Source organism: Oryx dammah, unplaced genomic scaffold, assembly GCF_014754425.2.
Source record: "Oryx dammah isolate SB20612 unplaced genomic scaffold, SCBI_Odam_1.1 HiC_scaffold_11, whole genome shotgun sequence".
NCBI lineage: Eukaryota > Metazoa > Chordata > Mammalia > Artiodactyla > Bovidae > Oryx > Oryx dammah.
In genome coordinates, this window is record NW_024070195.1 from 1,478,499 (window position 1) to 1,494,837 (window position 16,339).

The following is a 16,339-nucleotide window of genomic DNA, read 5'->3' on the forward strand; positions in this document are numbered from 1 at the left end:
ACAACACAGAAAGAAAGAAAGAAAATAGCGTTATTACCATTTATAAGAGGACATGCTGGGGTCCAGACCACTCCAAGTGTCGAGCACAAGGTCCAGGAGATAAAGGAGAGTTTGCAGAGTTCAGAACGACTACTCAACCCCTGGTAAAGGTCTTGCCTTGCGGTCAGAGTAAGTCTTCTGAAAAGACAAGTGTCCACTCCGGGAGGAAGTAGCCTCTCTCTCGAATGCCACTTTGAGCCCCTGTTTAAACTCAGATGGTCCTTGAGCTCATGTTGCTCAGCTGTTGCCTTCTTGGTCAGATGGGGAAGAATATTAATTTTAGACACCGGGCTTTTCAAAGCCGATGGCTCCATTTCAGAGGTCAGGTAAGGAGAGGACGCACCCGCAACAGTGGATGAAATATCACCTTCACCGTCTTGTCGCGTCTCGGAGGCAGCAGCCTCAGGACGACAAAGCTGCGTTTGTCTTTGCCATCACACGCCCCACTCTGCCGCCCTTTTCGGTCTTGGCATCTCGAGCACATTCCCAGATGGAGGGTTCAAGCGCGGGAAGCCCACCTTTTTCGCCCACCTTACACTTTGAACACATCCCACTACAATAGGGGAGAGCTTCTGCCAGCAAAAGCACTGGACAGTTTTAAGGTTCTCAGAGCTGAAGATTATTTGCAACATCTCCAGCTATTTACAGCTCCAGGGAAAGTTCAAAGGCACAGGCGTGCGGGGGAGTTGCAAAGAACAGGAGTGAGGTTTCACAAACTCTCCCTGCAAACAACACTCTGCCTCTCCCCGTCCTCAGCCAAGAAAAGAGAATCCAGTGCCAACAAACCACCTGCCTGATCCCAGCAGCAGGGGATTCCTAGACTTACTGAAGTTGTGTAAAACCTCGACTCCCCCCAGAATAGAGCTGATACAGGTGATCCTACAATTCTTTCATTTTCATCTTTCAGAGCTTTTGCTGACCTCCCTCTCTCTACCCCAACCTGTCTCTAGTGACCTCTTGCTTTTCAAAGATTAAAGTTCTTATCTTTAATTCAGATCAGTGTTTTCCATATTAAAAAAAAATACATTTTCATTTTGAATAGAATATAAAGAGTTATATAAAATCTTTTAAAAAGCCAAACTTTGGATATTTTCCTAGGACCAGAGAACTTTGCTCTTCAGGTAGAGTAACTTCACAATATTATGTGTTTGTGAAAGATAGATTACATGACAGAATTGAAAAGACTGAACTGACTTGAGGTTATCAGTTTCCTCGGAGTAATTAAACTGTGAGGTACGGATAAGGTGACAAGTCCCCACCCCCAGAGAAAGCCAGGTGAGTGGCCCTCGGCTAATCTGATGGCACTCTCTCGCCGGTGGCTCAGATGGTAAAGATCTGTCTGCAGTGCAGGAGACCTAGGTTTGATCCCTGGGTCAGGAAGGTCCCCTGGAGGAGGGCATGGCAACCCACTCCAATACTCTCGCCCTGGAAATCCCATGGACAGCAGAGCCTGGCGGGCTGCACATGACTTAGTGACTAAACAACAACAGAAACAAATACTGTATTCCGGCTTTATGAGTTCCTCCCTGATGTCCCTTTTCCACGCTGGAATCTCACCCAGGACTTTACACTCATAGAGATCCCCCGGGATTTATGACGGATTGGATGTAAAGAGCGAAAGGAAGCCGGAAGGCAAGGATGACTCTCCACGTTTTTTCCTGAGCGTGTGGAAGAGGGAGCTGGGGTTGGCAGTGATGGAGACGTGACTGTGGGGGGAGTCAGGCCCTCCGTGTTTGACAGGCCTGTTAGAAATCTAAATTGCATAGGTCGTGAGACAGAAACCCCGGCTTCAGGGGAGAAGTCCTGGTCACAGGCATGAGGTTATCACAGGCAGACAGTTTCATGCATAATATGTATTTGATAAACATCTGTTGCCTGATCACTAGTTCAGTTCAGTCCAGTTGCTCGGTCGTGTCCAGCCCTTTGCGACCCCATGAACTGCAGCACCCCAGGCCTCCCTGTCCAACACCAACTCCTGGAGTCTACTCTAACTCATGTCCATTGAGTCAGTGATGCCATCCAGCCGTCTCATCCTCTGTCGTCCCCTTCTCCTCCTGCCCTCGATCTTTCCTAGCATTGGGATCTTTTCAAATGAATCAGCTCTTCGCATCAGGTGGCCAAAATACCCGAGTTCACTAGAGAGAAGGTTTTTAACTGTGCGTAACTGTCCTAAGGGAAAAGTCAATTGAAGGGACGGCTATCATGCTGCTTGTCTTCTAAAATCAGACAACAGCAGCGCAGTTCTGCTCTGTCGCGCTACCTCCAGCTTCTGGCGGCGCTGAGCACAAGCAGTCTGGCACAGTCCTGCTACTGCTGCTGCTAAGTCGCTTCAGTCGTGTCCGACTCTGTGCAACCCCATAGACGGCAGCCCACCAGGCTCCCCCGCACAATCCTGACCACCAAGAAAAACAGGCAGTACAGGTACACCCGCTGGGGCCTCCTCACCTCACCCCAGCAGAGCCCACGCTGTAAGGTAGCCGAGCGTCTCTAAAGATGCTGTTACTCGCGGAAGACCTCACAGGAGGGGTGGAGACAGCTCCAGACACTTCCCCTGGATTTGCCTCTGATTTTGGAGCCATAAGTCTTTTATAGAAATACTAATCTAAGGTAAAGAATCTTCCTGCAACGCGAGACATCCAGGTTCAACCCCTGGGTCAGGAAGATCCCCTGGGGAAGGAAGTGGAAACCTGCTCCAGTATTCTTGCCTGGAGAATTCCATGGACAGAGGAGCCTGGCAGGCTAGAGGCCATGGGGTCACAAAAGAATCGGACACGACTGAGCAACTAACACTTTCACTTTCTTCAATCTTAGAAAACATCATTCCACAGAGCCATAGAAATTGTGATTGCTTTCAATGGACACTGACCAGCAAGAGAGTGTGCCCGCCTAGGAGCGGGCAAGGCAGGCATCGGGATTCTGTGTGCTAGCTGGTGCAAAGACAGATGGGACAGTGCTAACAGCTCCTGCCTGTGCTTGGCATCCTGAGGGTCTCAGGACAGCAAGGCTCCTGCCTGTCTACACACAGGAGTGCAGCCAGCTTCACAAGCACCAAAATGCAAAGAAAGGCCCCCACTATCTACACAGCTATTAAACTTTCCTTTCGAAAAGCATCATTGACTATGATCCAGAAAATCAAAAATTGATACTGTACTCACCAAAACTCAAAATTTGCTCCTCAAAAGACACCATTGGAAAATGGAAAAACAAGCTCCAAACTTCGAGAAAATACTGTGAAACCATATATTTGATAAAAGACTCATATCCTGACACAGACTCTTACAAATCAACAATATGAAGACAACCCAATTCTAAAAATGGACTAGTGATTTGAAGGGCATCTTATAAAAGAAAATATATAATAGTTAATACACACAGAGGGATGCAAATTAAAATCACAAGGAAATAACATATCATACCCGCTAGTAGGGCTATAATCAAAAGGCAGATGCAGGAAAATGTTGCGAGGATGTGGGATAACTGGAACCCTCAACACACATGTTGGAGGAAACGTAAGATGATGCAGGTCTTAGGAAACAGGTTGGCAGTTTGTTAAAGTCCTTCTCCATCTGACCTAACAATTCTTCTCCCAGGCATCTACCCGAGAGAAATGAAAAGACATGAACACACAGAACCTTGCACTCAAATGTTCAGCAGTGTTATTCACAGCAGCCAAAAACTAGAAACAATCCTCTGTCCAGCGGCGGATTCAGTGAGTGGAGAAAAGTACTCGATATAGCCATTCAAACAGAGCCCTACTCAACAGCAGAAGTGACTGAAGCTCTGATCCTGGCTACAACCTGCATAAACAAAGCACTGTGCTAAGTGAGGAGAGGCAGAGAGAAAGAGCTTACACCGTAACTTTCCGTGTGTACAAAGTGTCCAGAAAAGCCAAATCTGTAGACACAGGAAGTAGATTCCAGTTGCCTCAGGCTGAGAGTAGGAACAAGGATGAACTGTAAGCAAAATCTGCTCCGGTGATGGAAACGTTCAAAAAACATTTTGAACAATTCTATGTGTTTCCTAACACATAGTTCAATTGCCCACTGATGATGGGTGAAATTTAGGGTGCGCAAATTATACTTCAAAAAAGAAATTTAGAAAGTAGAAAACCCAATGATATAAATAATGAAAGGGAAACTTGTTAAGAAGAAAAAAAGCGCCACTCAACAGTTGGTGGCCGGCCGTTCCAGGTGACCTAGGCTGGACCCGAGAAGTCATAAATCACACCCTGCGCTTGCCAGGTCACCTGGGGCCAGAGAAAGGAAGCGCAAACGATGAGAGGCAAGGAGCTAAGATCTCACTCTTCTCTCCTGGAGGGAATGCCGCGTGCTGTCGGGTTTCATAAATTAGTAGAAAATTAACGGAAATGTAAAGCTAATTTGTATCTCTTACTTTCTACTTGGGGAGAGGACACTTTGAGCCAGGAGGACAGTGATGTTATGGAACATTCAGACTTGTTTACAACCCTGCTGATATTAGACCCTTAAAATGTCCAGGTGACAGTGAGTAAGTAGCTAAATTTCATGTAATAAAAAAATGAAAATAGGAGGATTGAAAAAAAAACTAGATAAAAATACATCCAGGGCCCTTTAAAAATCAGTCTCCTCAGAGCTACCAAATAATGTTTCATTTCATTACTTCTACAAAGGTTGCACAACTGGTTCACATAATTAAATCTTTTTTTACTTTCTTGTAAAACGTAAACACAAGCCATGGAGTTAATCTACTGCTTAGAAAGCATATATGATATTCAACGGGAGCCAAGTACATGGCGCAATACCATTCATAAATTCAGAAATACATTTCTGAAGCTCACAGCTCTTTGGTATAATTTTCGTTAGACATGTTTCATTCCTTCCGACCTACATTTTTAGGGCTTACAACCTACAGAGGATTTGCACGAATAGTACAGTGAATATCCATACACCCTGCACGTAGACTCACCAAGTGTTTATATTTTCAACGTTTGCTGTCTCTCTCTTTTCTGAGTTACAGACCGCAGGAAGCTTTACCCCGAAATACATTATCATATGTCTCCTGAGATCAGAGACAGGATCCAACCAAAAACCACACAGCACGTTTTGTTGACGTGTCTGTTCAGTCTCCTTTTTATCTATTCAGAGAACAAAAACCAAGCTGTTTTTTTTTTAACCTTTCATGACATTGATATTTTTTATATTTTTGACTCTAGACCAGTGTCTTCGTAACATGTCTCTCAATTTGAATTGCCGGATCTTTCCTCATAGTTTGAACCAGATAAACCACGGGGCAGGAAAACCACATCACTGACGGCACGTCTTTCTCAGGATGTCTCGACAGGTGGTACGTGATGAAGCTTGCACCATGATTAATCATATAATTTGGTGATCTGATTCAGGAGGCATCTGCTAGATCTCTTCATAATAAAATTATCCTTTTCCTTTTGCAATTAATAGATACCTTGTGAGATTTTATGGGTATCCCATTCCACAACAATCTATCATCCTATGACTTAAGTATCCTTTCCTGCATGAATCAGCCATCACCACAGTGACTGTGAAGTGATTTCCCAGTGCCATCATTTTCTACGCTTGCTAACTGATATTCTTCTATTCAGAAGTTTTCCATCCCCATCCTGATACCCTCCCTTTCAGTATCATTTCTGAACATAAAACACATGCCCTGTGCTATTCATTCTGATGCTCAAATTGTCCCGGATTTGATCAAAATACTTCTGATATGTCCCTACTGTTTTGGGGGGGGCGCTTCCTGACTTTCTGGCATAAAGAGATGCCAAAGCTCCCCATGTACTTCTCCTGCTCTTCTAGAATCTGCCATTTCTCAGAGCAGCCCTGGTTCCTTTCAGGGAAGAATGGCATTTAGAAGCCAAGACCAAGACAAGAGGGCGCTCTTAGTGACTGGACTGTCTGATCCTTTTCAGTGGACGGAGCTGGAAGTATAACTTTCTTAAGCTGTGAGTTCATCCTTATAGTTCTCTAACCCCAACCCAACGCCACAGGATTCTCTCTGCCTCGTTCCCCATTCCACAAAAACACCTTCCTCCCGTTCATTCGTTAAGCCTAAGAATGAACGAACAAAATAAAATGCTTGCTGTGAAGTAACATTTACGCTTCTGTTGAGTCTGTTCTAAACAACTGGGAAAAGTGAGAGTATTCAGGTCCAAACGTTAGCGATTCCGTTGCGCAGCATGAATCATCATTTTTTCCAGCTGGAATTTGAGGAAGGGTGTATTTATGTTTCCATTCTTGAGGATGCTTTTCTACCTTCTAAATTAGAAGTGAATTTTAAGAGCTAGAAGGAGCTCATGACAGGAACGAGGCATGAAATTACAGAAGTGCAAAGCCCAAGCCATGTTCTTCTGACCAAATGTTGGCCTGCTTTTCCCGAGAGGGTGAGGTTGAGGAGAGAAACTTTCCATGGGAGAACAGTGCAGCAGAGGGTGACGGTGGCTGGCGGGGAGCTGGGAGACGATGCCCCATGCTCTCAGGGGTGTGTTATTTCTTATCAAGGGTAACAGTTGCATCTTTAGGTAGAAAATAAATCTGGCTACTATGTAATGGTTCATAATAGGTTTTTAGGTTTTATCCCCTATATTCAAAAGTATTGACGTTTCTTGGTGCAAAAGGACCGTGGCAGCTGGTAAAATGGTAAAAGGGCATTACAAGTCCCAGCTGTTATACAGGAAACATTTTGAACATACATGAAGCCTGGGAGGGCTCAGAGCAGCACACTCCGGCACTTCTGGTCGGAGTGGAAATTGCTCTCATCTTTGGGGAAGGCAATTCTGCCACGCTCTGTGACCCCACGATTGCATTTTTAAGACTTTTGCCCCAAAGGAAATAGAGTTGCAAAATAATATCTTTGAAGTTATCGATGATGACATTATTTATTATATTTAAAACATTGAGATAGAACATAAGTACAAGCTGGTTGAATAGTTGTGGTCCTTCCATAAGAAAGAACATTATGTTTCTATTAAGTCACACATAGAAGAATATTTAACAGTGCCAGAAAAAAATGAGTGTGATAGCTAGGGGCAGTGGTTGTGGGGGTGGATTTGCCTCCTGCTCACCATCGCCAGGGGGTACTGCCCTCTGGGTGCCAGCCTCATGAAGGGGGAGGGAGGTCTATCAGGCCCCTCTGCTTGAGGGTGAGCCCTCAGCTCGGGTAGACCCCGGGCTCATGACGGACACTCTCAGAATTGGCAGAATTGGTGAAAGCGCTCGGGGCAGAAGGGCCTCTTGTGCTCAGGTTTGGATTTGCATTTCCCTCGGATCGTTCCCAGATAGTTCCTATTTTCATGCTTCCCTGGTGGCTCAGTGGTAAAGAATCCACCTGCCAATTCAGGAGATGTGGGTTCGATCCCTGGGTGGGGAAGATCTCCTGGGGGAGGAAAGGGCAGCCCACTCCAAGATTCTTGCCTGGAGAATCCCATGGACAGAGGAGCCTGGTGGGCTGCAGTCCATGGGGTTGCAAAGAGGCCAACATGACGTAGCGACTGAAAAAACAAGCTCCTGTTTTATCAGGTCTCTGATACTTTTAAAGAAGATTTCTAAACCATCTTATTCAGCATTATTACTCGCTTCCAGCAGTTACCTGTATTGATCTATCTGAATTTCCCAGCTGCCATTATTGGAAATGGAAACCCCTTGAATTTTTTTTTTAAATTGAGGAGAAATTTGTTAACAGTGTTTGGTTCCTAGTTAGACCGCATCCCAGCCCATACACGTAACATTCCTGTTATGCCCCCTTTCAGTCAATTCCTGTCTCAATGACACTGGTTTCTAACACTCAGCTTCCCTAGACTTGCCTGCTCTCGAACTTGCAAGGGACTCACTGCCTGTGCTCGCTGCGCTGGCTTCCTTAGCTCAGCGCGGCATTTATGGGGATCCCACGTGGTTTCGCAGCCCCTCCTTTTCCAGTTCACTGTAGCATTTCATGGTACGAAGGACCACAATCTGTCTATGCATCACCTGCAGATTAACAGTAGATCCTGGTCTTTATTTATTTGTTTTGCTATGGCAAATAAAGCTGCAATAAACACTCTTCTATAAGACATTTTATACATATGTCTTCATTTCCTTGGAGTACATACCTCAGAGTACAACTGCTGGGCCATAGAGCAGGCGCGCATTTAGTTTTATAAGAGATCGGCAAGCTTTTCTAAGAGCCCATTTTAAGCTTCCCACTGCGTCCCACCAGCGGCATGCGGGCGCTGTGGCCAGTCTGCATCCCTGCCAGCGCGTGGTCCTGACGGCTCTGTGAACTGTAGTCATTCTCACGGGCGGGAAACAGGATCTTGCAGGCTTTTAATCAACCTTATATAAATTACATAAACAATCTGCACCCATTTTAAAGGTACAAGTTGATGAGGATTTTTTTTTTTTGGTTGCGCTGGGTCTTTCTCGCTGCACAAAGGCTCTCTCTAGTCACAGCGAGCAAGAGCTGCTCTCTAGTCGTGATGGATGCACAGGCAGTGACTTCCTTTGCTGCAGAGCACGGGCTCTAGGCGTGTGTGCTTCCGGGGCTGCAGCAAGTGGGCTCAGCGGTTGCAGCTCCCGGGGTCTAGAGCACAGGCCCCGTAGTTGTGGGGCGCGGGCTCAGTTGCTCCGCGGCAAGTGCCGTCTTCCCAGACCGGGCATCACATCCGTGTCTCGCCCATTGGCAGGCGGATTCTTTACCACTGCACCACCAGGGAAGCCCTGGCAAGTTTTGACAGCCGCACCCAATGGAATAACCGTCTCTTCAGTCAATATATACCACGTTTCTGGGCTGCTGTGCTTAGCCGCTCAGTTGCGTCTGACACTTTGCGACCCCACGGACTGTAGCCTGCCAGGCAAGAATACTGGAGTGGGTAGCCTTTCCCTCCTCCAGGGGGTCCTCCCAACCCAGGGATCGAACCCAGGACTCCTGCACGGCAGACAGATTCTTTACCATTTGAACCACCAGGGAAGCTCGTGAACACTGGAGTGGGTGCTCCATCCTTTCTCCGGGGGATCTTCCTGACCCAGGAGTCAAACTGGGGTCTCCTGCATGGCAGGTGGATTCTTTACCAGCTGTGCAACCAGGGAAGCCCAGCACATTTCTATGACTACCCAAAAGGCCAGGGCCTGCGGCAGTTTTCAGCTAGTGAAGAAGCGTGGTAGCGGAGAGATCCCCTGAGCCCTGGCCACCGATAATCCCCATGCTTTCACACACTGCTGCAGTTTCCAGACTACAGAGGAGCTCTGCCGGGTCTACAGCCTCACATGATTGGAGTCGTTACACACACACACACACACACACACACACACACACACACTGTTTCACGTCTGGCTTACTTTATTCAGCACAGCGTCTCTAAGACTTGTCCATCTTGCTATGTATACAGGTGCGTTTATTTTTTCACTAAGTAGGATTCCACTGTGTGAAGAAACCAAACTTTGTTTCTTCCATTCCAGTGTTGCCGGGCCTCTGCGGCGTCTCCAGTCCGAGGTGATTACGAATGAGGCTGTGCTGATCGTCTGTGTCCAGCCAGTTTTCTGGACACGTCGGGAGCAGGTTTCCATTTCTCCTGGGTAAACCCTCTGGGAGCAGAATCACTGGATTCTGTGCAACGGTGTGTTTGCCCTTTTAAGAGACCTGCCAGCTGATTTTCCAAAATGATTTAACCCTTGCATGTTCTCACAAGCAATGCTTGAGTTCCAACTGTGTTTTGTTTTCAACAGTATGTAATGTGGTCAATCTTTTTAGTTTTCAGTCATTCTAGAGGGAGTGTGGTTTGGTCCCTGGGTCAGGAAGATCCCCTGGAGAGGGCATGGCAACCCACTCCAGGGTTCTTGCCTGCAGGGACCCATGGACAGAGGAGCCTGGTGGGCCACAGTCCACGGGGTCACACAGAGTCAGAACGACCGAAGCAGCTTGGCACAGCAGACGGCCTGTGGCGGCGCCTCACTGCAGCTTTAACGCGCCTTCCGCTGGGCGTGTTTCCCGTGCTTTCCCAGCCATGCACCTTCTTTTGTGAAGCATTCTTTTATGCCTTTTGTGCATTTAAAAACAGGGGTATTTTGTCTTATTGTTGAGTTACAATCATTTTCTTTATATACTCTGGAAATAAGTCCAGTGCAGATATATGTATTACAAATATTTTCTCTCAGGCTACGGCTTATGTTTTCATTTTCCCACAGATGTCTTTTGAAAAGCAAATGCTTTAAAATTTAATCAAGTTCGATACATATATATATATACTCACATATTTATATATTTTAATGAACAGTGCTGTTTATGCCATCAGTAACAAACTTTAGCGTCCCCCAAAGCCATGAGGCTATTCTTCCATGTTTTGCTGTAGAAGTTTCATACTTTTAGCTTTCACATATGGGCCTGTGGTCCATCTTGAATTAATTTTTGCCTGCGGTATAAGTAGAAGCCAAGTTTCATTTTTTTCTCTGTCATTTACTCACTTTTGATGGGATCATTTGTTGAACTTTGCATTAATTTTAATGCCTTCCTAACAACGTCTCTGAGATCCTTCTTTACACGTGCCTCATTTTACCAACCAGTCACTTAGCAGCTCCCTGTGAACCCCCTACTTATTAATATTTCTGGAAATTCCTCAAAGGGTCGCTGAAATGTGCTGCCAGCTGCTCTGTGGACTACAGCCCTCCTGCCCCGCTGGGTGAAGGCCACTGTCAAGACCCTCCTGGAAGAACCTGGGCCCTGGCCCTGCTCCTGGGGCCACGGTAGAAGTACCAGGGTCTGAGTGGGCGCTCCCCGCCCCCGGGCCAGGGCAGAGCGGGCTGGGGGTGGCCTCCTTCCACCGCAGTACAGCTGGTCCTCCAGCCCAGATTCGCGGCCAGGACGCCCAGCGTCTCCTGAACCATCCTGATCTTCTTCCTACACAGTTCCAAATTCAGTTCAAAAGACAGGAAGGAAACATCCATCACGGCTCACCCTCCACATTCTATTCTCCCTTCAGTTAAAACCCAAGCTCTCCCCAGAGCCAGCCAGTCTTTCTTCCCAGCTGCAGTTCTCCACTGCTCCCGGGAGACCGTATTATTCCCACCTCCAAACACTGCCCTTTTTCTTCATGGAAGGGTTCTCTGAAAGTCTGCCTCTAATCTTTCCATGACTAAAAGCCCCACTTGGGTGGTCTTTCTGGAAGAAACAGTGCTCCTGATGTGAACCTCGGGGCAGAGGGTCAAGCCTGCCCGTGACGCCTTCCTGATGGCTTTCACTCACGGTCTCGCTCAGGCACACCCAGCGCCCCACAGGCCAGGCTCGGGGCCTGCACGGGCCTGCATCACAGAAGTTGAGGGCAGGAGTGGACACAGACACACAGGGGCAGTCACAGCGCCCACGGGGTGTCTGCTAGAAGGGGCGGCAAGGCGCCAGACCAGCCTGGAGGGCCGAGGACGGTTGATAAACCGGAGGGTAAGTAGGAACCAAGCACAGCTGTTCTCTGTTTAAGTTTTAAAAAGCCAGGGACTGAAGTAGGATTTTTGCCTCTGTCATTCACCTTTCACTTTATAGGGTAAAGTGATCTGCTTTCTCCAACAATGTAATAATAACTAGTACTGACCAGTGCAATTCAGAAAGAAAAAGAATAAATGCTCTGGAAATAAAGAGGGACGGTATTGTTCTGACACCAAGCAGGCATCATCCTGCAATTCAATTCTCTTGACACCAGAGCTTTTATCAGAACCCATGGGTCAGGACAGAGCGCTCCACAGGAATGACCCATTTCAGACTCCAGGCTCGGGGGCCAGCACTCCCACGGACCGGCTGCAAATGAAGGGCCCTGCCCTCCCCAGAGATGGCTGGCCCACAGTTCCAACCTCGAACTGTGTGGCTGGCCTTTCTGGTGACCAGCCCCCATCCTGAGGCTCCCCCGGGACCCGCCAGGAACCACCTCATTGGCTCTCCTGTCACTCAGGAAATTCCAAGGATTTTTGAAGCTCAGTGCCAGAAACTGATTTCAAAGTTCAGATATATTCTTTTTGTATCACAAGTATCAACTGAAAAATCACTTAAAACTAGTAAAAGCCAAATATGAAATAAATTAATAAAAGTCAAGGCCCTTCTTTTATACCAGTAAGACCAGTAATAAAATAGAGCAACTCGAAGGCCTCGGTGCAGCAGCAAGAAGTGTACAACTTACTGGAATACACTTAATGAGAAGTGCGGGGCGGAGTGCAGGAGACACCGGGGAAAGTCAGGACGAGAAAGGCGGACGAGGCCAGGTTAGGGGAGAGGAGCCCTGCAGCAGGAAGGAGAACGGACTACCCTGGGGCTGACTTCAGACGGCGGGGACGTGCATCACAGTCGGGTTAACTGAGCTCAGAATGTCCAACATACCTTGGGTGTGAATGTGAGGGGCAAGACGACGCCCGAGGCGCGACAATACTGGCGGCTCATTACCCGGCAGCACTTGCGACCCGCAGCCACACTGAGACTTTCCTTGTGGCCACTGAACAGACGGCTGGCCTGAGAGCGGAGCCACTCACGACCGTCACCCCCACCGTGATTCCAGGGCCGGAGGACAGAGAGAGAGAACGCCAAGGCCGGCTGGAAACAAGACAGCGGGGAGGGACTGAGGAGGAAGTTTAAGCCCAAGGGTTATTGCTTTATGTTGATCTCATTCACTACAGTCTTATAACAGGGTTTAAACTTATTTGGTTTTATGTTGATTAAAAAAGAAAGTTTAAATCTGGATAGGGAAACTGGTATGGTTTATTAATTTTATTTTTCTAGTACCACCATCTAGTGGAGAAAACTTTGAACTTCAGACAGAATGAGCTGGGGTTCAGGAAAACAGACTCATAGAGGGCTTAGCGGGTGACCGGCCAGGTACTAAACACCTTTACATTCCTAGGATGGCTGACCGCTCACAACAGGCTGGGAGGCACTGCCAGAACGCCCTCAGGTTTGGAAGCTGAGCCTGCGAAGGGCAGCAGCTTGCCCAAGGTCACACCACGGCCCACTCAAGCCCAGATTCGAGGGCAAGTCGGTGCATTTTCACCTCGCATTGCATCCAAGTGGCTCAATTTTATCCACAGATGAGACCACAGGAGTAAAGTACACGCACATGTGGAGATACAGAGAATTTTGTCTTCTCTTTTTTTCCTTTTTCTGATTTTTTTTCTTTTAAATATATACATATATATATGAACAAAGCACTTGTATAAAAATAAGACAGGACTGTATTATATAGCTTTGTATCTTCTAACTTTTATATTACACAATAAATGCTTTCCCATTATAGTAAAAACTTTTGAAAATATATATTAGGTAACAATAAAGGCAGATACAGAATTACATTTATATGTATATACACAGCAGAGTCTTAAAATGCATTTTAAAAGGCTGGAAGAGGGTGTTAAAATATTAACAGTGAGAAAGAGTAGATTTTTCACAATAAGTGTGTATTAGTTTTTTAAAAATTAAGTTTTAAGCTTTACATTTATTAAAAGATTCAAGAAGCTTCACAGATGTTGCCTGGTTTATTGTTACTACTTCAAAATATTTTGTGTTAAAGGTGACCATATGTCCATTTGTTTCTACAAATGTTTAAAATTATCGTAGTGTACTATGTTTCCATATGTAGAGATACTTTCCTTCAAAACTCATTTTGAGGACAGCCCTAGGACCTGACCAGCAGCAGGACATGCCACGCCAAAGTGTGTCACTTTGGCCCAAGGATTGTACAGTTATTGTTTAGTCGTTCAGTCCTGTCTGACTCTTTTTGGGACCCCACGGACTGCAGCCCACCAGGCTCCTCTGTCCATGGGATTTCCTAGGCAAGAACACTGGAGTGGGTTGCCGTTTCCTTCTCCAGGGGATCTTCCTGACCCAATGATTGAACCCGAGTCTTTTGTATCGTCAGGCATATTCTTTACCACTAGGCCACCTAGGAAGTCCACAGATTATACTGAGCTGAACGCAATTAAGCTGATACAAGAAAAGCTCTCTGCTCTCCCCTTACTTCCTAAGAGCAGGACATAAATTTGAAAAGGTGTCCCCCATCCCATCTACCAGGACGAGCAGAAGTTAATCGCTGGAGGGAACCCTAGACCCTCATTGGCCCAGAGGCAGCACCAGAGAAAGCTACATGATATACTTGACTAGTTCTTGTCTCCCGTTTGTCGTGGTTGTTCAGTTGCTCGGTCGTCTCTGACTCTCTGTGACCCCATGGACTGCAGCACGCCAGGCTTCCCTGTCCTTCACTATCCCCCGGGGTTTGCTCAGACTCATGTCCATTAAGTTGGTGATGCCATTCAACCATCTCATCCGCTATTGCCCTCTTCTCTTCCTGCCCTCAATCCTTCCCAGCATCAGTCTTTTCCAACGAGTTGGCTGGCCAGTCATATCAGATGGCCACAGTACTGGAGCTTCAGTTTCAGCATTCAGTCCTTCCAATTAATATTCAGGGTTGATTAACTTTAGGATCGGCTGGTTTGATCTCCTTGCAGTCCAAGGGACTCTCAAGAGTCTTCTCCAACACCACAGATGAATGGATCGATTCTCCAGTGCTCAGCCTTCTTTATAGTCCAATTTTCACAATCATATATGACTACTGGAAAAACCATAGCTTTGACTAGACGGACCTGTGTTGGCAAAGTGATGTCTTTGCTTTTAAATACACTGTTTGTCTCCCGTTAGTTTCCCATATATTTGCCTTAACGGTTTGCTCCCTAAAAACGAAAGGTCCTTGTCCTTTGTCCTGTCTGTCATTCCTCTTTGAACGGGCTGTGTTTTCCGCTAAGCTGCCGTCCAAGCCCCAGCTCACCACTGGGCACTCCATGTGTATGAGACCCACACATGTCCACAGTCCTGTTTCTCTCTCTCTAATCTGCCTTCTATTGGTTAAATTCGAAGGGCCCAGCTAATAAAACCTAAGGCGGAAGGAGGAAATTTCTCTCTAGGCTCTGAAAACCTCTTCTCAAACTACCTGCTTTTGTAAAGTGCAGGGGCTGTTTGCTCTGGGCAATAATTAAAAGATTATATAAAAGTTCATGATCCTACATTTCAAATTGTATGATGGCCAAAGGGTAAAGATTCTTTCTCAACTCAATTTTGCTTACCTCTTCTAATCAGAATATCGGATTTCGGTCCTCTTTACAATTGCAGGGAGGTTGCAACACCTACTTTCAATCCAGTATCAACCGAAAAAATATTTCCTTTGCTGTTCTTTTTTATACCATCTTTTATATACTGCTAGTTCTCTGTGGTGCTGGAGAAGACTCCTGAGAGTCCCTTGGACTGCAAGGAGATCCAACTAATCAATCTAAAACGAAATCTGTCCTGAATATTCATTGGAAGGACTGATGCTGAAGCTCCAATGCTTTGCCCATCTGATGCAAAGAACTGACTCACTGCACACGACTGGGCGATAGAACAAGTTCTCTGTGACCCATTCCTTTATGTAAAATCACCGCACAAGAACAGGCGCATACATTCCGTAGGTGGTTATCTTTCGGTTACGTTTGAAGTTCTTACGCAGATGAATTAGGAATTGTCAGCTTTTAGGAAAGTCAATTCTCCCCTAAAAATGTTTCATTTGTTTCCATGCCACCTGTTTCCTTTCTCTAAATACCAAAAAGTCAGGTTTGTAACATGTTTTTAATTAGTTTCAGAAGAGCAGGAACGCGGCTCAGAGAAGGCCATCCCCTCGCCCACAGGCCAGAGACTAGCGGGTCCCAACCCGACGTCGCTCGTCCGCCGGCGCCAGGAGATGCCCGCGCGTTCCTAACGTTTAACTACGAAGCGGCCGTGAGACACCTCGCGTTTGGGGTAAAAGGCCAACAGTCCGGGGAGAACGGTGGTAGACGTGTGTCTCCGGCCGCCGCCGTGGGTGGCCCTTCGGACTCCCTGGGACCCGTCCCTGCCCAGCGTCCCGCCCGCGTCCACCGTTACCCCCACTTCCCCGCCCTCTGCCTCCGCCCCGCCCCTACCGCGCGCAAAGCCACGCCCCTTGCGCAGCCCCGTCTCCTGTCCCACCGCTCCGGCGTCCCTCCCGCGGGTGGGTTTCCGCATGCGCAACCCGCCGAGCGGTCGTGGACTACGTTTCCCGGCAGGCCGTGCGAGCCGCTGCCCGCGCCGGGCGGAAAGGTTCGCTCCTCAGCCCGCCGAGCGGTCGCGGACTACGTTTCCCGTCGGGCCGTGCGAGCCGGCGCCGGCGGCGGCCGGGCGGACTACCGCGGACTCCGCTTCCCGGCGCGCCGCGCGAGGCGGCGGGGCGGCGGGGCGGCGGCCAGACGACGCGCCCAGGCGGGCCGTGAGGCCTGAGCGGCGCTCTGCGCCGGGCCGCGAGCGTCCTACC

The 16,339-nt window shown here is 47.5% G+C and overlaps 2 protein-coding genes across 3 annotated transcripts in view; one reads left to right on the forward strand and one right to left on the reverse strand.

Moving 5' to 3' along the window:
- LOC120869930 overlaps positions 1-1,034 on the reverse strand; it is a 48,288-nt gene extending 47,254 nt beyond the window's left edge. For both annotated transcript variants that reach the window (XM_040249278.1, XM_040249281.1), the window contains exon 1: positions 38-1,034. In XM_040249278.1, the coding sequence (XP_040105212.1) occupies positions 38-353 (316 nt within the window). In that variant the 5' untranslated portion in view covers positions 354-1,034. The remainder of the gene's footprint in view (positions 1-37) is intronic.
- A 14,023-nt stretch (positions 1,035-15,057) lies between these two features.
- The window catches only part of WRNIP1 (WRN helicase interacting protein 1), a 12,266-nt gene continuing 10,984 nt past the window's right edge, over positions 15,058-16,339 (forward strand). The window contains exons 1-2 of the mRNA XM_040249875.1: positions 15,058-15,068; positions 15,699-16,287. Of these exons, the coding sequence (XP_040105809.1) occupies positions 15,058-15,068; positions 15,699-16,287 (600 nt within the window). The remainder of the gene's footprint in view (positions 15,069-15,698; positions 16,288-16,339) is intronic.